This window comes from Microcebus murinus, chromosome 16 (assembly GCF_040939455.1).
Source record: "Microcebus murinus isolate Inina chromosome 16, M.murinus_Inina_mat1.0, whole genome shotgun sequence".
Classification (NCBI taxonomy): Eukaryota; Metazoa; Chordata; class Mammalia; order Primates; family Cheirogaleidae; genus Microcebus; species Microcebus murinus.
The window spans coordinates 28766464-28788455 of record NC_134119.1 but is presented as its reverse complement, the minus strand read 5'-3'; the positions used below and the strand labels follow the sequence as shown (position 1 = coordinate 28788455).

Genomic DNA, 21992 nt, shown 5'->3' with positions numbered 1-21992 from the left:
AGCGCCATTTGGCTCTGCCAAAAGCTAAGGGTATCAACTTCTCCTCTTCTTATATTTTCCACTCTGTTGGTGGAAGCATTACCCACCTGACCTGAAAACTTAACAGTCATCCTCTATTTTCTCTCCTCCTATCTCACACTGCCCGCAATTCTCAGTCACCAAGTCTTACAAACTTTAATTTGTGGATGTTGTTCAGACCTGCAACCTCCTTTCCATCTCTCCTGCTGACTCCAATCCTTCATTATCTCTTGCTCAACTTATTACAAAAGCAACAGATAACCAATCCAGAGGTGTACTGAGAAGTGAATTTCCTTCCCGCCCTTGCCCCCAGCCACCCTACCCCCAGGCATCTACTGTAACTTTCTTATCTGTTCTCTCAAAAGTTTTAATATCTCTGTATGTGCCTCCTTTTTGAGAATTGAAAATGGAAGAATTTTCAGAACATTGCATTTTTCTTCACTGAGCTTGAAATTTGTTTCATATCAGTAACAATTTCTTCTTTTGATAGCTGCATGGTATTCTCAGGATAGATATCCTATAATTTGTGTAACTTGTCTTCTATTGATGGATATTTAAGTTGTGTTCCACTTATCTGTTAGCACATAACAAAGTCCCCCAAACCTAGTGGTATAACATGACAACCATTTTATTACGCTTGTGGATTCTGTGTGTCAGGGATTCAGGCAGGGCGTAGAGGGGCCAGCTTGTCTCTGCTCTACAATGTTTGAATCTTCAGCGTGGAAGACTTAAAGACCTGAAGCCTTGAAGGCTGAAGCTGAATCGAATGGCTGGAGACTGGAATCATCTGTTTGCTTCTTCACTCACTTGTCTGATGCCTGAACTGGGATGACTCAAAGGCTAAGCTCAGCTGGGGCTGTGGTGCCTTCAGCTGGCCTCTCCACGTGGTCTTGGCTTCCTCGCAGAGGGGCAGCCTCCAGGTAGACAGACTTCCTGTGTGATGCCTCAGGGCTCCCAGAGCTTGAATGCCAGCAGAAGTTGCACATCCTTTTATGTCCTCGTCTTGGAAGTCACAGCGTCACTTCCACCATGCTCTGTTGGTCGAAGCAGTCATCAGTTCGCCCAAGGTTCAAACAAAGGTCAAAGAAGGTACAAAGATCCCTTCTCTCTACAGAGGAGTATAAAGAATCTGCAGCCATGTGTTAACACCACCAAAGGTTATTTCCAATCTTCTGCTATTGTAGTTCATTTTACACCCTCACATCTCTTGAATCCATTCATTTCTCTGCAGCAGGCCAAGACACTGTCATCTCTGACCTGGAGCATCCTCACTGGTCTCTGGCAGCCACTCTTGTGCCCTCCATTCTGTTCTCCTGACAGCAGCCAGAGGGATCTTTTCAGAGTGCAGATCAGACCACGTCCCTTCCCTCTTACAACCCTGCCATGGCTGCCCCACCACTCTCAGGCTAAAGTCCAAACTCCTTACCTTGGCTTTCAAGGCAGTGCAGCGCCTCACTTCTGCCTGCCTCTCCAACGTCATCTCCTGTCACCATTCAGGACCTTTAGTTTGAGTTGCAGGAGTTCTTCCCACTTCTCACCCACCCCACCCACAAACAGTTAAATGAGTAAGGGGTACACAAAAAGCACATCAGCCCTTTGCACATAATGAACATCATATGTTTGCTGCTACTATTAGTTGGTGGTCAGTAAATACTTATTCAGCTGCCTACTCAGTGCCAAGCTCTATGCGAGGCTCTCAGATACAACAGCGAACAAGAAAGATGTGGCCCTATCTTGCAGAGCTCATTCATCCCTCTGTCCCCAGCCCCTAGCACAGGAGAAACACAATGAATTCTCAAGGCATGACGGCATGTTTGTGCAATGGTGCCTGATGAAGTTCAGAGAGGCACAATGACTTTCCCAAGACCACACAGCAGATGTAGGACAAAACTAAGGCTGAGAGCACATGACAGGCATGAAGTAGACAAGATGCCTGGCACCGGGAGATGGGCAGTTGGCACACACTGCCCAAGGCAGAACTGGGCATAGGTTGGGAGGGAGAAAAGGGAGCCTGTCTCTTTTTTTTTTTTTTTTTGAGACAGAGTCTCACTTTGTTGTCCAGGCTAGAGTGAGTGCCATGGCGTCAGCCTAGCTCACAGCAACCTCAAACTCCTGGGCTCAAGCGATCCTCCTGCCTCAGCCTCCCGAGTAGCTGGGACTACAGGCATGCGCCACCATGCCCGGCTAATTTTTTTTATATATATATATCAGTTGGCCAATTAATTTCTTTCTATTTATAGTAGAGACGGGGTCTCGCTCTTGCTCAGGCTGGTTTTGAACTCCTGACCTTGAGCAATCTGCCCGCCTCGGCCTCCCAAGAGCTAGGATTACAGGCGTGAGCCACAGCGCCCGGCCAGGGAGCCTGTCTCATTGGCTCCTTCCAAAGGGGAAAGGGTGAGTCCCTTTTCTCCAGCGCCTCATCCCCTACCCCGGCGCCCTTCTCAAGTGAAGCTGGACCGATCCTAACAAGGGAAGGGCCTCACAGAGGAAGAGAGGATGGATCAGTGAGGGATAGGGGCTCCTGATGCAAGCGGGAGGGGACTTCCCGGTAGGCGTCCATTGAGAGAGGTGGGCTCAGCGGGGGCGGGGGGGGGCGCAGAGAGAGTGAGATGGGACTCTGTGATCAGGGTGGGGACTCCGAGAGCAGATCTGGGTTTCTGTACTGACCTGGGGGCTCCATGAGGGGGATGGAGCCCCAGAGAAGGGATGAGGAGACAGTGAGGAGATTAAGACTCAGTGAGGGGATGCCTCTGAAATGGGAGGGGTGGGAAATTGACCGAGTGAGTTTCAGGGACTGCAGGAGGCGGTGGGGCCCAGGGAGGCGGAGGGTTTCCGTGAGGGCCTGGGGTCTCGGGGAGAGAGAAGGAAACTCTGGAAGGAGCAGGGGCTGGGGGAGCTACAGGGGACCTCTGTCTGCAGAGCTGGCCCCTGGGGCGGGCCGGCGCCCCCCTCCTCCTCCAGCCCCCATCACCCCCGCCCCGGACTGCGGCGCAGGCGCGAACCGAACCTGCTTTTGCTCAGCTCCCGCTCCGGTTCCCGCTTGCTCCGCGGAGACAGCAGGCAGAGAGGTGAGCTTCGCCCTGCTCCACGCGCCGCCTGTCCCTCCTCTCCTCCCCCCAAGAACTCCCCCTCCCTCTCCCTGCATCCCCAGCCCCCGCCGTGTCCCACCTGAGGCGGGACGCCTGCATCTGAGCGTTGGGCTTTGGGAGGTGCGGATCCCAGGGAACTAGCAGGGGATGGAGATAGCACCAGCCTCATTGCCCTTCCTCACCTCAGGGTTGACAGCTTGGGCGGAGGCTTCAAAGGATAAGATCATCCCTCCACCTATAACTAAAACCCATTCCTACTCCTCTCTGCCTCAGTTTCCCTCTAGGGGAAAGGACGTAGTTAATCTCGATCCCTGGGACCGGTAGTCAGTGAGAAAGAGTGGGGCGGGGAGTGGGGCGGGGGGGGGGGGGTGTTGGCTTGATTTCCCTTGCTAACCACCCCTCCAGGAGGGCGCCCCTTCTCCCCGCTGGGCAGCCCGGAGCCTGGAGTGGGAGGGTCGGGGGTCTGGGAAGGAGAGCGGAGTGAGGCCGTGCAGAGACAGCAGAGTGCATCCATCCTGGGCCCTCGCGCCTGTCACCTTCGCGTATGTCTCCCTCCTCTGCTTCTCCGCCGCAGTAAGCCCCCTTGGACAGCGCAGCCCCCTCCTCTTCCTGTTCCCTTCTCGCCAAGCCCCTCCCCTCTCCCGGCTAGAGACACCTCCCTAGTGGTTCCTATGGCAACCCTGGTACCGGGTATCTGCTCCCTGTCCTCAGCACCCTTTCCCTTCCTCCCCGTCGCGCCCCGCCTAGCGCCGGCTAGACCTCCTCCCTGCAACCCTAAAATGGGAGGGGAGGAGCTCGGCCTAGGGGGAGGCACCGTCAAGGTCACCTTCCTTCTCCAGAGCCCGCAGGATCGAGTGATTCTGTATTGTGAGGGAGGAGGAGCCGTGAATGGGAGAGGAGGAGCTGACCCGGGCCAACAGCCCCTGAGCTCCCTCCCCGTCCTCTCGCCTGAGGTCTTTAAGGGTCTCTGCACTGAGGCCCCGATTCTCGGCCCCCATTCACACTCACCACCCGAGCTCCCTAGGGATCGGAGGGCCCGTCTGCTTGGTGCCTTACCCTCCGGAAGCGGCATATTGTTCTCTTTTGTTTGAAGCTGCTCAGAAGGGAGAGGGCCATCGTGGGGGGTGTGGCGCAGAAGCCCCATCCTTCTCCTGCAGCTCCTGGCTTTGGTTTTACCCATACCTGTGTATGGATACACGGGTACCTTCCATTCCCAAAGCCTTGATGTCCCCTTTTGTGAAAAGAAGTTTCTTAAATAGGTTTCTCTGCGAATCCAAAAGCCCTTAAGTCTAAGAGCCCCTAATCCTGAGGGACCCTGACTTTCACCTCCTAAGGAGTCAAAATTCCTTGGAGTTTAGAGGCTGATAACGGGCAGCCCTGGGGATGGACCTTTTAGGGCCTTGCAGCTTGCAGACTCCAGCCTGATTGGACAAGTGTCGGCCATGACAATTACCCCCAGGAGGGGCCCTGAAGGGGAGTAAGCTTCTGGGAAGAGGATCTCTCACTCCAGACATGGAGCCCCAAAATTTTAGGATGAAAATAATTACAAAGAAATTACAGTAATAATCACAACATCTACCATTTCTCAGCACCAGACACAAGAACTGTGTGAAATAGGTATGGTTATTAGCCCTGTTTTACAGATGGGGAAACTGAGGCTCAGAGAGGTGAAAGCACTTGTCTGAGGTCACACATCCAGGAAGTAGCTGCTCTTGGATTCCAAACCAAGTGGTCAGGCTCCAGAGCACACAGTTCCAGCCACTGGGTGGCCTCCAGGGTAAACATGCACATTTACTGTCACCTACGATCCCCAGGGACTGGGCTAAGCACTTTGGTACGTTGACTCATTCATTCACAGTGTACTTAAGGAAAGACGGGCTAGGATTCCAGAAGGCCAGCATGTCTAGGGTGGAAGGAAAAGCAAGTGGGGCACAAATATTTGGGGGGTTGGGAGGGTCACCATGGCAGCTCTCACTGACCTCTCCCTCTGTCAGCTGCACTTGCCCCACAGGAATCCATGATGCCGAGCTGCGTTCGCTCCTGCCACTGTGGCCGTGGCCCCAACGTGGAGGATGGCAAGTGGTATGGGGTCCGCTCCTATCTGCATCTCTTCTATGAGGACTGTGCAGGCACTGCTCTCAGTGATGACCCCGAGGGCCCCCCGGTCCTGTGCCCCCGCCAGCCCTGGCCCTCCCTGTGCTGGAAGGTAAGGCAGAGGGGCAAGTCCTCTGCTTTCTGTGGCTCCGTGAAGGAGATGGGACTGCATTGAAGGCTCAGAGGGGAGAAGGAAAAGGGGTGGTGTAGTAGTTAGGAGTCTTGCAAGTTCATGCAATAGAAAACCCAATTCAAATGGGTTTAAACAATAAAGGGAAAATATTCCTGATTTTTAAGAAGAGACCAGAGGTTTAGTGCCTTCAAGCCAAGTTTGCTCCAGCAGTTCAAGCCATTACACTGAGGATTTTGCAAGATTTCTCTTAGTCTTCAGAGTCCCCCTGCTACCCTTCCCTTCCAGCCTGTTGGCTTCAGACTTGCCCCAGGTGTTCCCCAAGTAGCTGCTGCAGTGCCGATTCTCAGACCTTCACTCTACACCATCCAAGGGAAGTTTCCTCCAGTATTTTCTTCAGAAAAGAAATAATGCAGAGTAGCCAAAAATTAAAAGCACATTACCACTGACATTATCCCCTCCAAAAGAAAAAATACTTAGGTGTAAACCTAACAAAATATGTACAATATGAGGAAAACTACGAAACTCTAATGAAAGATATCAGAGAACTAAATAAATGGAGAGATAGTCCATGTTCATGGGCAGGAATACTCACTATGGTCAAGATGTTAGTTCTTCCCAACCTAAGCTATAGATTCAATACAATCCCTATCAAAATCCTAGTACGTTAGTTTGTGGACATCAACAAGCCAATTCTCCAGTTTATACAGACAGGCAAAAGATCCAGGAGAACCAGAAATTAAAAATACATTGCCATTTACGAGAAACAATGCTTTCATTCCCAGAAGTCCTGACAAGCATTGCATAGGCTCTGATTGGGTCACTGGCCAGCCCTGAACTGATTACTAATTTTGGCCAGGAGATGGGATCCACTGACTGGCAGAAGTTGGGTTCATCTCACTTAAATCTTACTCTGGTTTTTCAATGGCCTACCATTGCCAGGACAGGGGAAAGATGTGAGAGAAACCCAATCGAAGTCCATAACAGCCAGGGAGAGTGGTCAGCCAGGGTGCACCACATGGGTAAAGGTGTGGAGGTGACAATGAGCTGAGTCCCTGCGATGAGCATTGCTCTTTGCTAAATACTGTCGGGAGACTGATGCCAAGGGTCCCTCCTGCTTTCAGACTTCAGTCTAGTGGGGAGGTGAGGCACCAACCTGTACAACCTCAGGTCAGGTGTGCAGAGGATGCCAGGAGAAGCAACAGTCTCAGTGCCTGGGGTGACCAGGGAAAACTTTCAGGAGAAGCTGAGTACATATTTAAAATTTCTAAGCAGGATCTGGGTGTAGTACCTTATGCCCTTAATTCCAGCAACTCAGGAGGCTGAGGCAGGACAATTGCTTGAGGCCAGGAGTTCAAGACCAGCCTGGGCAATGTAGCAAGACCCCATCTTAAAAAATGATAATAATAGGCCAGGCAAGGTGGCTCAAACCTGTAATCCTAGCACTCTGACATGCCAAGGAGGAAGGATCACTTGAGGTCAGGAGTTAGAGACCAGCCTGAGCAAGATTGAGATCCCTCTTTACTAAAAATAGAAAAATTAGCCAGGTGTGGTGGTTCATGCCTGTAGTCGCGACTACTTGGGGGCTGAAGCAAGAGGATCACTTTAGCCCAGGAGTTTGGAGTTGCTGTGAGCTAGGCTGACGCCACGGCACTCTAGCCCAGGCAATAGAGTGAGACTTTGTCTCAACAACAATAACAACAACAAATAATAATAATAAAAACATAGCCAGGTGTGGTGATGAGCACTTGTACTTCCAGCTACTCAGGAGGCTGAGGCAGGAGGATGACTTGAGCCCAGGTGTTTGAGGCTGCAGTGAACTATGATCACACCATTACACTCCAGCCAAGGTGACAGACAGAGACCCCGTATCTAAGAAAATAAATAAATTTTAAGCATCTTATTGCCAGGCACTATGCCAGGCTTTGGGGACACAAAATTTAAGAAGACATGGTCCCTGTCCTTAAGGAACTCCTAGCTGTGGTTCACTTAGTCATTCAGCAAACATTTATTCAGCCTCTGTTCTGTGCCAGTACTGTGCCAGGCACAGAAGACACCTAGTAAGCAAAAACAGGCCCAGTCTCTGCTCTCACAGGGCTCTCAGTCCTGGGGGACAGGCAGACATGACTTAAATGGTAACCCAAATACAAGTCCCAGTGTGCACTAAGGTGAGTGAACTGAAGAATGAATGGGCATAAAGTTTGCACAGAGTGCAGAGCAGGGGACCTGACCCAGGCCAGGGCTCTCCTTCCTGAGGAGGTGAGGTTAGAATGAGATCTGGCAATGCATGAGAGTAGAGAAATAGAGGATAGAAAGGACAAGGGGGTACCCAATAATGATGGAGGGGCCTCAAGGTTGGCCAGAGAAACCCACTGTTAAGAGGGAGCTAGGAAGGAAATTAACCAAGAGACCTCCAGATTCCAAATAGAACTGGGTGTAGTTGTGTGCACCTATAGTCCCAGCTACTCAGGAGGCTGAGCCCAGGCGTTCAAGACCACGTGGGCAACACAGTGAGACCATCTCAAGAAAAAAAGGAAATACAAAAATGATTCCAAATAGAACATGACAATTTATGTCCCCTGGCAGTTAGACCCCAGCAGGATGTTCTATGATTTCTGTCTCTCCAGGTTGGATCAAGGGGTTCCCTTTAAGTGCAGTTGGGATCCAAGGCCCCTGTCTGACCCCAACCGCCTCTGTCTGTCTGCCTCTCCCCAGATCAGCCTGTCCTCGGGGACCCTGCTTCTGCTGCTGGGTGTGGCGGCTCTGACCACTGGCTATGCAGTACCCCCCAAGCTGGAGGGCATCGGTGAGGGTGAGTTCCTGGTGCTGGATCAGCGAGCAGCCGACTACAACCAGGCCCTGGGCACCTGCCGCCTGGCAGGCACAGCACTCTGCGCGGCGGCCGGGGTCCTGCTGGCCATCTGCCTCTTCTGGGCCATGACGGGCTGGCTGAGCCAGGACACCAAGGCAGAGCCCTTGGACACCGAAGGTGATGGCCACATGGAGGTCTTCGGGGACGAACTAGAGCAGCAGCTGTCCCCCATCTTCTGCGATGCTGGTGGCCAGTCATGGTTCTCGCCCCCCGCCGGCCCCTTTGGGCAGTCTTCTGTGCAGACCATCCAGCCCAAGCGGGACTCTTGAGCTGCCCATGAGGCCGTAGGAGGAGCCGGACCTGGGGTCTGGACCCTTCCTCCTCCCCACCACGCCCCGCCCTCCCATTGTCTGCCCACCTTCTCCCTCCAGCAGGGCCCTTTCATCCAAGTCCCCCAGAAGGCCCCTCTGCAGGTCAAGTGTGGAGTTCAGATCCCTGGGCCGCTTCCACAGGGGGAGGGCCCAGTGTATCCAAAATGTCAACCTTCCTCAGGTCCCCCCAGCCTCCCCACCCACCCCTCCTTCCCAAGGCTCTTCAGGGGCAGGAGACACCTCCCTCCACCCATCCCCACTCTTCCTCTGTGTGACCATCAGGTCCTGCCTGTCTGCTACGAGGGGTTTGGACCAGATCCTGGAGTTGTGTGATGCTCCTATTCCCCTGGGATATACACACCACCCTCCTCAGACATGGGTGGGGGGTCATTCTCCCAGGTCACCTCACGAAGCTGCCCCTCCAGGACGGTGTGAGAATGTGGCCCCTCACGGTGTGCTTCCTCCCTGGGTTTTGGCATTTTGGCATCAGAGCCCCACAGCCCACCACCAAGGGCGGTTACTAGCCCCAGCCTACAGGGGTGAGGGAGGCAGGGAGGGATATGTCCCAGCCCACACAGCAAGGCTGGAACCCACGAGGTCAGCTCCTCCTGGGCCAGTTCCAGTTCTGCAGCTGGAGCAGAACCCCGCACGTCTTGGTTTCCGTGGCGGAAGACAGGTTTGGCCCAGAGAGAGTAGCTGGTGGCCTGGTGGCCCCAGGTGGCTGCAGAGATACTTTGGACGTGGACTGAAATGGTCTCTAAGAGCCAGAGGGCAGGAGAAGTGGGATGTTTTTGCCCTTCAACGTCCACCCACTTAGAAACCGACAGGGACAGGCCTGATCCTGACCCTGACCCTGATGACAACTGTGCCGTCTCCCGGGGCACCAGCCCCTCCCTCCTACAGGCTCCCCAGCCAGAGGCGTCATCTCTTCTCGGTACCAGTAGGGGGAGCTCCAAGGCAGCTGGAGACAAGCCTCGGGGCTCCCGCCTCGCCTTTCCCCCAGGTCTCCTCCAGCCTGGAGGGCGTGGGGGAGGGTCCTCGGTCCTCCCTCACCAGGCCAGGCTCTCCGTCCTTGTGCCCCACGCGCCCTCCACACCCTGCACCCGCCATCCCACCTTCCCTTCAATAAACAGCTGGGATGGATGTTGACTTTGCTTCCTTTCTCCCTGACACCAGGGCGTGGGGTGGGAAGAAAAAACAGACTCTTATGAGCACCTACTGTGTGCTGGGCACTTAAATCCACTAGTTCTCATTTGCTCCTGCGGATAGCCCTTCGAGAGACAGATCATTGTCTTCGTATCCCAGATGCAGTAGCTGTTGGCCAGAGAGGTGAGGTCCTTGGCCTAAGCCTTCCCTGGCATGGGGTTCAGGGCTAGCCAGGTCAGTCATTGTCTGACAGTGTGGCACTCCTGTCCCTGGGTGGGAAGGAGATCCCTCGGCCACTGAGAACCTGCTGCCCTATCCCTGAGAGGAATGTGAGGCCAGGTGTGGCAGAGGGGCTGGAGTCAAAGGTGGAATCTGTTCCAGGGCCCTCTTGGCACTTAGTAGGGCCAGGCCCCGTTCTCAGTGCCTTGAACACTGAAGACAGCCTATGAAGTGCGGACTGTTATTCTCACACCTGGCTCCTAAATTCCAGCCTTGCATTTCCATCTGCATTCACCTGGCTGCTGAATGTCAACTGGACTCTCCTAACCTGTTCTCCGTCTTCCCCCTCCCTTCCCACACCCGCCCTGCTGTGATGCCTGGGCCCTGCTATCTTACAGTGGCAGCCTCATCCTGCTGGCTGCTCCAGCCAAAACAGCGCAGTCATCCTCAACCCCTCCCTTTCCTCACACCCTGAGTCTAACCCATCAGCCAGGCCTGTCTACGCAGCCTTGGAAACACAGCCTGTGGCCACCCACCTCTGGCATGCCGGCTAGCTCCCTGGTCTGAGCCACCCACCGTCACCTCCTATTTGGATTACTGCACCAGCTTCACCCTGGTCTCCTGGCTTCTGACTTTTGCACCCCCCAACTCCCCAAGTCTAATCCCTATAGAGCAGCCAGACAGACCTGCTAGAACCTAAGTTAGGTCACGTTCCTTCTCTGCTCAGAACCCTCCCACGGCTCCCACCTGACTCTCCCCGTGGCCGACAAGGCCCTACACAATTTGCTGACACCCCCTTCCTCTGTAACCTCAGCTCCCACCACTCTCCCTGTTCCTGTCTTCTCTCCAGCCAGAGCGGTCTCCAGTGGTTCCTCCAACATCAAGCCAGGCTCCTGACTCAGGCCTTTGCCTCACTGTTCCCTCTGCCGGTGTGCTCCTGCCCAGCCAGCCATGCGGTCACTTATCTTGCTTCTTCAAGCCTTTGCTCAAGCATCAGCTGCCCAGGCCTTACCTGAGCAGTCTACTTCAGATGCAGCCATGCACCCATTTCCCCGTTCCCTGTGCACGCTGGGTTTTGTTTTTTTGCTTTCCCACGGGATTTATCACCTTGCAATATACTGTGTGACTTACCTACTTGTTATATCACTGTTTATTACCTGTCTACCCCTGCCACGTATAAGCTCCACAAGAGAAAGGATCTTGATTTGCTTTGTTTACTGATATATCCCAAGCGCCTAGAACAGTTCCCGGCAAATAAAAATTTGTTGAGTAAATCCATCTTAGTTTTACAGATAAGAACACTGAGGCTTAGCACCATTTAAACAGCTTGCCCAAGGATGCCACAGCTAGTAAGTGGCAGGGCTGGGACTCATACGCAGGTAGTCAGGCTCCAGAGGCCATAGCCCTGGTCTCGACACTACGGTGCCCCTTAGTTTGAAGGCCAGAGCTGGAGACACAACGTGAAATGCATACAAGTGTACTCAGGTGTTTGTTGCCATATAGAAACATGAACACAGTATTAACAGATTTTTTTTTCTAGAGAAATTTAGACTTCTAACCTCCAGAGCTGTGAAAGAATAAATTGCTATTGTTTGAAGTCACCTAGGTTGTGGTACTCTGTCACAGCAGCCATAGGAAACTAACACAGGGTATAAATTCTTGCAGCCTACAGGAGAGGCAATATCAAAATGGAAACTACACATGCCCTTTGATTCCTCCCTCTTCTGTACCTATAGGTTAAATTCTACATGTCGAACACTACAGCATAGTTTGTAAGAGAAAGCATTTGGAAACAACCTTAAGTGCTCATTGGCCAGGAGCTACTTAATAAAGCATGGCACAATCCTACACTGGACGCTATGTAAAGAATGAGAAGGCTCTTTATGTTCCAATCCGGACTGATCCCCAAGTTATATCGTTAGGTGAAAAGGTACAAGGTGCAGAATACTATGACTACTTTTCTACATTTGTGTAAAAAAAATACTTTTGGACCTTGTTTGGCTGCCATCAGGGAGGGGACATGAGTGGCTGGGGACTGGGGTGGGAAGGAAAGCCACCAATGAACAATAAAATGAATGGCTGAAACTTTAAGATGAAACAGGATATTTGTGTAGTCTCAAAGTGTCTCCCGCCTAAATATGCATTAATCTCTGTGATGGTTTTAACATACATGCACAAGTTCTTTGGTGCTCTAGCCTGTAGGAAACGGAGCTTAAGTCTTCTCCCCTTGCATATGGTCTGGACTTAGCAACTTACTTCTAACAAGTAGAATGTGGCAAGGCAAAAATAGTGACTTCATAGTGAAAAAATCTGGCAGACACCATCTTAACCAAATGATGGAAGTTATCACCAGCAGTAACAAGCCTTGTTGGTATCAGACCCTCTGAAGCGATGTGATGAGAAGGGCACTTCCCCCAAATCCATAACTTTAGCCTAATCAATGAGAAGACCCTTTCTGTACAGTATATGACCAGCACTCTTCAAAAGTGCCTAGGTCATAAAAGACAAGGAAGGGTCAAGAAGCTGTCTCAGGTTGGAGAAGACTAAGGAGACATGTCTGGAGGAACTCTCTGTATTGTCTTTGCACCTCTTCTATAAATCTAACATTATTTCAAAATAAAAAGCAGGCCAGGTGCAGTGGCTCACGCCTGTGATCCCAGTGCTTTGGGAGGCTGGGGCAGGGGATTACTTGAGGCCAGGAGTTCCAGGCTCCAGTGAGCTATGATGGCTCACTGCACTCCAGCCTGGGTGGCAGAACAAGACCCCATCTCTTAAAAAATAAATGTAATTAATTTAAAAACAACGAAAACAATAATTGCTCTGGTCAAGAGAGAGGAACAGGGACCAGGTTTAACACCCATCCCTCCGGAACCCAAGACTGGACCACGAAATAAGAAAATGCGATGAGCCCTGCAATGGCCCCAGCTGACTTGCGGGAGCGAGCGCCCAGGCCCTGGCATCGCTGTCAACACCCTCTCAATAACTGATGGACCCAACAGACAGCAAATCAGTAAGGATATGGAAGATTTGAAGAACACTGTCAACCAACGTGCACTAAGTGACATGACAGAGCGCTCCACTCAACAACAGCAGAATATCATGGCGGTCGGCCGCGGTGGCGCCCGAGGCCCCAGGGGGCCCAACAGACACGGGGCCCAGCGCTGTCTCGGGGCGCCCTCTGGTGGTGCGCTGGAGTGGTGGCGGCTCAGCAGTCTGACCGCTTCCCCGCCACCGGAGAGGGAAGCTGTCTCCCCCTGCAGGCAGCAGGGAGGGGCCGAGGCTGAGGAGCGGGGTGCACCTTCTGCTCCGTCCCTCTTCTACCCAGCCCCCACAGCAGCCTGGAGCCTGCCCTCCCCATCCCTACGCCCCCAGGGCACTAGGTTATTTCAGAGAAACCCCTCTCCCTCACCCCCAGCTGGACCAAAGAAGGGGTGATCTGGGGCCACCGCCTGGTGTCTGGGGCACTGTGCCAGCCAGCGCAGGGAGCCGAGATGCCCCACGGTGAGAGAGACAGCCACGTCCACAGGGATGGGGAAGGTGTTCGTGGGGGGGCGGTGAGAGAGCCCGCTGGTGCAGTCAGTCAGAGAGGCAGGCAGCGAGCAACATTCATGTCCCAAAATCTTTGTCCCAAATCCTGTACCGACTGAGTGCAGGCTGGGCATGAGTCAGTCTGCCAGGGTTCAAGCCACTGTGTGAGCCCAGGCAATTTCTTTACCTGTAGCCCAGGCAGCAACATTTATTGGGCACCTACTACATGTAAGTAAAGATGCGGCTTATATAAGGGAAGTGGCTTGCTCAAGATCACACAGCCAGTGAGTGGCTGGGACTCAGATCCCGGTCCTACAATACTAGGCTGCGGTGCCTACCGCTACTGCTGTGCAGATGCAGCCATGAGCAAACCCTGTGCCACGGCTGGACTGCCACGTTGACATTGCCTGAGACGTTGGACATGCCATGTCCTTGTCTGGGCCACATCCCCTGTGAGTCTGTTCACAGGTGTGCTCCACAGGCATGAACGCTGCTGGGACTCACTCCTGGTTGATGTCACCAGGGCTGTGAGCTACTTTCCCTTAAAGGTCCTGGCTGGCCACATGCACCATCCGATATTGCCAGACCAGGCCCTTCCCACACCCCACCCACAGCGCGGGCTCTCACCCAGCACTGGGCACTGACGCAGCACCTGCCCCAGCCTAGCCGCCGTGGTCCTGCCTGACTCCACCTGCAGCCCCCACCCTGCTGAGCCACACTCTTAAGAGAGTATCTGTGACCAGGGAATCTGGGGCTTGAGTCGAGATTCATCTGGGGACTGGGGTCACAAGTAATGGGTCAGAGCTAAATCTGCCTCCGGGACTGTAACTCAGGAGCTAGAATTGGAATTCAGGTCACGGATCAGGACAGGAAAGGCGAGTGTCCCATCAGTGACCGAGTCAGTGTTCAGTTTGGGGCCAGGGTCAGGGGTCAGCCCTGGCCAGGGTCAGTGATCAGGGCTCAGATCACCACCAAGATTCCAGATCAGAGTGTGGCTTGAGCCCAGAGTCAGGCCACAGGGTTCAGTCTAGGACCAGAGTGAAGGATCAGGGCTCAGTCAGTGTCCAGGGCACCAGCCTAGTGTCCTCTTCCTTCATAGGGGACTAGTGGGTGACATTGGATCTGAATGCCCTGAGGGGCACCTTCCAGCCTAAAGTTCCATTGTTCAGGCAGCCTAGGCCCCCTGAGCACCTGCCCCAAACCCTCCCTTCCATCCCTTCACCCTCCCTGGTCACTCCCTGAGGGCCAGGCCTGGCTCCGTGTCTCCCAGGAGGCTAACTGTTCTCACTCTGGCACCCCAGGGGCCCAAGATGGGGTGGGGACGATGGGACAGGGCTCCGTGCCTGAGCCAGGAGGGCACCTTGCGCAAGGCTTTCTGACGCAACTGGCTGAACACTTCAGCCCCCACCCCCACCCCTCGAGCTTTTCGCAGAAAGGGAAGAGCTGGGCGGTGGCCTGGTTTGAACTCTCATAATCCCTTTCCTTCCGTCCCCAGCCTCCCAGGGCTTGGGGACCTGCAGGAGGCAGGCAGGAAAGCCAGAAGGAAGGAAGGAAAGAAAGAAGGTCAGATGACTCAGCAAGAATTCCCGTACCGGGAGGGGCGGGTCTGCGGCTCCTCCTCCTCCTCCTCCTCCTCCTCCTCCTCCTCCTCCTCCTCCTCCTCCTCCTCCTCCTCCTCCTCCTCCTCCTCCTCCTCCTCCTCCTCCTCCTCCTCCTCCTCCTCCTCCTCCTCCTCCTCCTCCTCCTCCTCCTCCTCCTCCTCCTCCTCCTCCTCCTCCTCCTCCTCCTCCTCCTCCTCCTCCTCCTCCTCCTCCTCCTCCTCCTCCTCCTCCTCCTCCTCCTCCTCCTCCTCCTCCTCCTCCTCCTCCTCCTCCTCCTCCTCCTCCTCCTCCTCCTCCTCCTCCTCCTCCTCCTCCTCCTCCTCCTCCTCCTCCTCCTCCTCCTCCTCCTCCTCCTCCTCCTCCTCCTCCTCCTCCTCCTCCTCCTCCTCCTCCTCCTCCTCCTCCTCCTCCTCCTCCTCCTCCTCCTCCTCCTCCTCCTCCTCCTCCTCCTCCTCCTCCTCCTCCTCCTCCTCCTCCTCCTCCTCCTCCTCCTCCTCCTCCTCCTCCTCCTCCTCCTCCTCCTCCTCCTCCTCCTCCTCCTCCTCCTCCTCCTCCTCCTCCTCCTCCTCCTCCTCCTCCTCCTCCTCCTCCTCCTCCTCCTCCTCCTCCTCCTCCTCCTCCTCCTCCTCCTCCTCCTCCTCCTCCTCCTCCTCCTCCTCCTCCTCCTCCTCCTCCTCCTCCTCCTCCTCCTCCTCCTCCTCCTCCTCCTCCTCCTCCTCCTCCTCCTCCTCCTCCTCCTCCTCCTCCTCCTCCTCCTCCTCCTCCTCCTCCTCCTCCTCCTCCTCCTCCTCCTCCTCCTCCTCCTCCTCCTCCTCCTCCTCCTCCTCCTCCTCCTCCTCCTCCTCCTCCTCCTCCTCCTCCTCCTCCTCCTCCTCCTCCTCCTCCTCCTCCTCCTCCTCCTCCTCCTCCTCCTCCTCCTCCTCCTCCTCCTCCTCCTCCTCCTCCTCCTCCTCCTCCTCCTCCTCCTCCTCCTCCTCCTCCTCCTCCTCCTCCTCCTCCTCCTCCTCCTCCTCCTCCTCCTCCTCCTCCTCCTCCTCCTCCTCCTCCTCCTCCTCCCCCCCCCCCCCCCCCAGAGGAGGGAAGAGTCGGGATCCCTGGAAATCTGGAGATCGCCTCTCCCACACTCCAAGCAGTGATTACGTGGCTGAGCCTAGGAAGAGACTTGCTGCCCAAGGTCGCCCAGCTGTCAGAGGCAAGGGCAGAAGCGGAGGGGCTGTCCTCCTACTGTCCTTCCACCTTGAGGAGGGCGGGGGACTTCCCCAGGAAGCCTCCATCAATCCCAGTGGCCCCGAGGGCTTGCTGCGTGACCCTGGGCAGGTTCCTTCTGTTCTCTGACCCCTGATTTGCTCTCCTGTAAAATGGGCATGAATCCATGCTCGGTGCACAGGGCTGTGGCGAGAGGCACAGTCTAAGCCTGCCACATGGGCCACGCTCAGGAAACTGGTCCCCACCTCTCCTTTCACCCTCAGCTCTGGCAGGCTGCGTGTGCCTGGGGCCGGCGCAGCCACGGGGGCCGCTGGAAACAGTAACAAGTGTGTAGAATCTTAGTGTAGAATCCACTAAGAGTTCCCTGTCGGAGGGACGTTATTATCAGTCCCGTTTTCTAGACAGGGACATGGGTCTCAGAGTCGCTAAGCAACTTGGCCAACGTCGTACAACTAGTCCAGGTGGTACAAGGCAGGGGACGAGAGACCACAAGTGTTTTGAGTCACACCAACTGGCTCCGAATCCCCTGGCCCCTCCGTCCTCCCTTCTCTGAGCCTGGTGTCCTCATCTGTCTCCAGGAACAAAAAAAGCAACTTTGTGGGGAAGTTTGAGGGTGACCTGAGATGATGTAAGGGAAGCACCCCCACAGGGTCACGCTCCACTCACGGGCACAAGAATCACATTCCTTGTGAAGAAACCCAGGCCCCCACGTGCCACCGCTGGGCTGGCCTTTCTGCCTCTCCCGGGGCCCAGCCTGGGCATGGTCCAGATGATGAGAGATTTCTGCAAACCATCCCCCACCCCGAGAAGGGGAGGTGCCCAGTCTCTCAGACAGGGCCCCCCAAGAGGAGCACAGGCCTTCAGCGAGCTAGCGAGCAGCAACTCTAGAATCATCCTCCGTCTTCCTCAAACTGGTTGGCCCAAATCCATCTGGCCATTTGTAACATTAGTTCCATAATGTTTTTCTTTCAACTAGCTCATTTTTAAAAACTTAGGAAAATTTATTTAAAATGGAAATTTAAGTCACTGACCTCAAATAGAAAACTATTATCATTTGCCATAAAGAAGAGTTAAACATAAAATTAAATACAAGAGAAGTAAAACAAGATTATCCAATTCTAGCTAAATCCTTTCTTGCTGGGGCTCCAGGATGAGCTGTACTCTCTCTTCCTTAACAAGAGGGGTGTTAAAAACACAGAAACTGGGCCGGGCATGGTGGCTCACGCCTGTAATCCTAGCACTCTGGGAGGCCGAGGCGGGCGGATTGCTCGAGGTCAGGAGTTCAAAACCAGCCTGAGCAAGAGCGAGACCCCATCTCTACTATAAATAGAAAGAAATTAATTGGCCAACTAATATATATAGAAAAAAAATTAGCTGGACATGGTGGCACATGCCTGTAGTCCCAGTTACTTGGGAGGCTGAGGCAGCAGGATCGCTTGAACCCAGGAGTTTGAGGTTGCTGTGAGCTAGGCTGATGCCATAGCACTCACTCTAGCCTGGGCAACAAAGTGAGACATTGTCTCAAAAAAAAAACATGGAATAGTGTTGTGATTCCCTTTCAATTTTCTTCCTGTGTCTCTAATGACTTGGGAAGAAAGTCCCATTCAACAGTTTCTGTGGGGTTTTTTTTTTTTTTTTTTTTTTTTTGAGAAAAGAGTCTCACTTTGTTGCCCAGGCTATAGCATTTGTATTCCAGGCTCTTCACAAATATTGTCATTTCATTCTTGTGACAAACCAATGAGGTAGGTGCTATTATGATCCCCATTTTACAGATGAGGAAACTGAGGGACAAAGAGCTTAAATAACTTGCCCAAAGTCTGAGTGGTAAGATATGAGCCCAGGCAATGTTAACTATGACATGAGGCAGGCTTGATGCATTTAATCCTTATGACTGCAATGCAAGGGAGGTATAATTAATCCCATTTTATAGATGCAGAAACTGAGGCTCAAGGCTATTATTTGGTGTCTATGTTGTAGATCCAGGAGTCAAACTCACGTCTACCTAGACTCGTCACCTCTTTGCCATACTCCATGGACCATATGTCAGGAAATCTTGGTCTGGGGGTGTTTGTTTTAGTCCATTTTCTGTTGCTTATAACAGAATACCTGAAACTGGATGATTTATCAAGAAAAGGAATTATTTCTTACAGTTACGGAGGCTAAGAAGTCCAAGGTAGAGGGCAAGCATCTAGTGAGGTACTTCTTGCTGGTGGGGACCCTCTTCAGAGTCCCAGGGAGGCACGTGTCACATGACAAGGGGCAGAGCGTGCTAGCTCAGGTCTCTCTTCCTCTTCTTAGAAAGCCACCAGTTCCTTCCCATGATAACCACTAATTCATTAAACCATTAATCCATTAATCAATGAATGGATTAATCCATTCTTGAGAGCAGAGCCTCCATGAGCCAAGGTACCTCTTAAAGGCCTCACCTCTTAATGCCACAATGGGGATTACACATGGAATTGGGAGACACATTTGAACCACACCAGTAGCCATTTGCCACATGTGGATATTGAGTGCTTCAGTGTGGCTGATGTAACTGTACTGAATTTTTTATTTTTTATTGAATTTTTTTTTTTTTTTAAGACAGTCTCACTCTGTCACCTGGGCTAGAGTGCCATGGCGTCAGCCTCGCTCACAGCAACCTCCAACTCCTGGGCTCAAGTGATCCTCTTGCCTCAGCCTCCCGAGTAGGTGAGACTAGAGGCATGTGCCACCACGCCCGGCTAATTTTTTCTATATATTTTTAGTTGACCAATTAATTTCTTTCCATTTTTTTAGTAGAGATGGGGTCTCACTCTTGCTCAGGCTGGTCTCGAACTCCTGACCTTGAGTGATCCTCCCATCTCAGCCTCCCAAAGTGCTAGGATTACAGGCGTAAGCCACTGCGTCCAGCCTAAATTTTAACTCTAAAACTAAGGCAGGTACATACCTCAATATATACTAAAAAATAGAACTAAAAAAATAAATAAATAAAACTAAGGCAGGTAAAGTATTTTTTCTGTTAAATACAACCCAACTGCTTTGGGAGGACTACATTTCACTTTAACCATTGGCAATTTAGCTTCCAAGCTCATTTGTGTCCAAACTAAGTGTAAAATACACATCAGATTTTGAAGACATTAGTGTGAAAAATAATTTTAATGACATTAATAATTTTTATATTGATTATTGGTTGAGATAATATGTTGAACATACTGGATTAAATAGATTATTGAAATTAACTTACTTCCGCAGTTTCTTTTTACCTTTCTTCAATACATGACTAAAAAATTGTAATTACATACATGGCTCACATTGGCTCACATTATGTTTCTATTGGAAAATCGTGGTCTGGAATTGGGATTTGACAACTGAAAATGTGACCAGGTCCCCAAATTTGGGGGCCATGCCCAGGGCGCCCTTCCTGTGACCATACCCACAAGTCCGTGTGGGGGCTGCTGGGTTACAAAGACTGTGACATGTCCCAGGACAGCACTGGCACTGGAGTCACTGCCCCAGGCTCAAAACTCAAATCTGCCTCATACAACAAGGCGAGTGGGCTTGGGCAACTCACTGGTCTTGACTCTTCCTGCTTATAGAATCCTGTGGACTGTGCTATCTCTGGGTTCCTCAAGTGCTTCACCTTCACGTTCCTGCCTCAGGGCCTTTGCACATATAGTTTTCACTACCTCCCTCTCACAACTTTGCATTCCTCACCTCTTCTCTTCCCTAAGATCTTAAATTAGACATCACCTTTCTGAGGAGCCCACTGAAAACAGCCACTCTTAGTCATGACAGAAGAAATCTATTCTATTTTCTTCTAGAAAATACATAACATTATTTAAAATTATCTTGGTTTTGATTTTCTTTTCTTTTTTTGTCTCACTGTTGCCCAGGCTAGAGTGCGTGGCATCAGCCTAGCTCACAGCAACCACAAACTCCTGGGCTTAAGCGATCCTCCTGCATCAGCCTCCCCAGTAGCTGGGACTGCAGGCATGTGCCACCATTTTTTCTATATATTTTTAGTTGTCCAGTTAATTTCCTTCTATTTTTTTCTTTCTTTCTTTTTTTTAGTAGAGACAGGGTCTCACTCTTGCTCAGGCTGGGCTCGAACTCCTGAACTCAAACGATCCTCCCACCTTGGCCTCCTAGAGTGCTAGGATTACAGGCATGAGCCATGGGCCACCCAGCCTGATTTTATTTTCTTGATAATGGTCTGTCTCACTACTGATTTAGAAGATCTGTGAGGGCAGGGCTGGGTCATTCTGGTCCCTGCTGACTCCCCAGCCTTTAGAACAGGGGCTGACAAAACAAACTTAGGAATGTGGGAGCAAACCCAGCGCCGCGCTGGCTTCAGAGGTGCTCAGAAAACAACCACCTGCCCTTCCTTGCACCTTACGGCTGTGGAAGATTTTCACCCTGCCCTGACCTCTCTGGGTGTCCTGGTGTAGAAAATGAGTGTGTTCATCCCTCCCCAGCAGGGGACTTGCCAGGGCTAAATGAGATCCCAGAATCCCCAAGGCTCGGAGACACAGGTAAGCTGGTCCCTGGGGCCAAGGAAACAGAGAAACAAAGATGACTCGCCTGCCTCCCATCCAGCCTCTGCCTAGAGGAGTTATTTTTCGACACTGATAAATTCTGGTCAGAAGGGATTTCCAAGAAAGGTGCTGGACCCCCAGGGCCTCACAGGGATGCTTTCCTCAACAGCAAGTGGCACCAGGGCCTGGGCTGCAAGTCCTATTATAGGTCCTTCTCTGTACCAGAGTCTCCACTGTTTTCACCGTATTTATTAAGCACCTAAGATGTGCCCCACACCGTTCTAAGCATTTTACATGTACTAAGTTATTTAACGCTCACAACCTTATGGAGTACTATTATGAGCCCGTTTTATGGCAAAGGAAACTAAGGCAGGGTTTTAAGTAGCTTTCTTGGGGTAGCACAGGGCGTGGAGCAGAGGTGGAGCGCACAGGTAGGCAGGATGGCTCCATGGGGCTTGTTCGTAACCACTAGGCTGCACCGCCTTTTCCAATGACTGCCGCGATGCTCAGCAGACCTCCGTCTCCTCAGGACACCACCCTGGTTCCTCTGAGCCCAGGGTCACCTCTGAAGTCTGCAGCCTCCTCCAAACCCCTGGGCTGAGCCTGGCTCTCGGCACAGCGCGGAGAACGGAGCTTCCCGCCTGCCCAGCGCGCCTAAAGGTTTAAGGAAAGCAACGGTGGGAACGCGCTTTATAAACGCAGAGACACGAGGAAACAGTCACCGTGCGCTCTCTTCTCTTCGGCACCATCCTGAGACGGAAGAACATTCTACCCATTTCAGAGACAGGAGACTGAGGCTCCGAAAAGCAAAAAGGTTTTTCCCCAGGTAATAGCAAGACTCCGTGGCCGGTGTCTGCGCTCGAGCTCCGGGCGCCGGCGGGACGGGCAGGGTCGGGACCTGCACCCCAGCGGGGCGGCGAGGGAGGGTGCCGGGCCAGCGGGACGGGCAGGGTCGGGACCGGCACCCCAGCGGGGCGGCGAGGGAGGGAGCGGGGCCGGCGGGACGGGCAGGGTCGGGACGGGCACCCCAGCGGGGCGGCGAGGGAGGGTGCCGGCACCCCAGCGGGGCGGCGAGGGAGGGAGCGGGGCCGGCGGGACGGGCAGGGGTCGGGACCGGCACCCCAGCGGGGCGGCGAGGGAGGGTGCCGGGCCGGCGGGACGGGCAGGGTCGGGACCGGCACCCCAGCGGGGCGGCGAGGGAGGGTGCCGGGCCGGCGCGCTCGGGCGGCGTCCCGAGAGGCGGGGCGCGGGGGATGGTGCA

At 53.2% G+C, this 21992-nt stretch overlaps 1 protein-coding gene and 1 long non-coding RNA gene across 2 annotated transcripts; one reads left to right on the top strand and one right to left on the bottom strand.

The window, feature by feature from the left end:
- Positions 1–413: 413 nt before the first annotated feature.
- LOC105866022 (uncharacterized) lies at positions 414–3732 on the bottom strand. Its single transcript, XR_012923728.1, has 3 exons — positions 3644–3732; positions 1445–1501; positions 414–1331 (listed from the first exon to the last, which is right to left on the bottom strand). It is a non-coding gene; the product is annotated as an uncharacterized LOC105866022 (long non-coding RNA).
- NRSN2 (neurensin 2) lies at positions 3004–9676 on the top strand. The gene is made up of 3 exons (XM_012755157.3): positions 3004–3086; positions 5102–5313; positions 8047–9676. The coding sequence occupies exons 2-3, from the start codon at positions 5125–5127 to the stop codon at positions 8470–8472; spliced, it is 615 nt and encodes a 204-aa protein (XP_012610611.2). The 5' UTR covers positions 3004–3086; positions 5102–5124; the 3' UTR covers positions 8473–9676.
- The last annotated feature ends 12316 nt before the right edge of the window (positions 9677–21992 follow it).

Coding starts and splice junctions, on each gene's coding strand:
- NRSN2 (XM_012755157.3), top strand. CDS start 5,125: ATGATGCCGAGCTGCGTTCGCTCCTGCCACTGTGGCCGTGGCCCCAAC. Junction 5,314..8,046: donor GGCCCTCCCTGTGCTGGAAG/GTAAGGCAGAGG, acceptor GCCTCTCCCCAG/ATCAGCCTGTCCTCGGGGAC.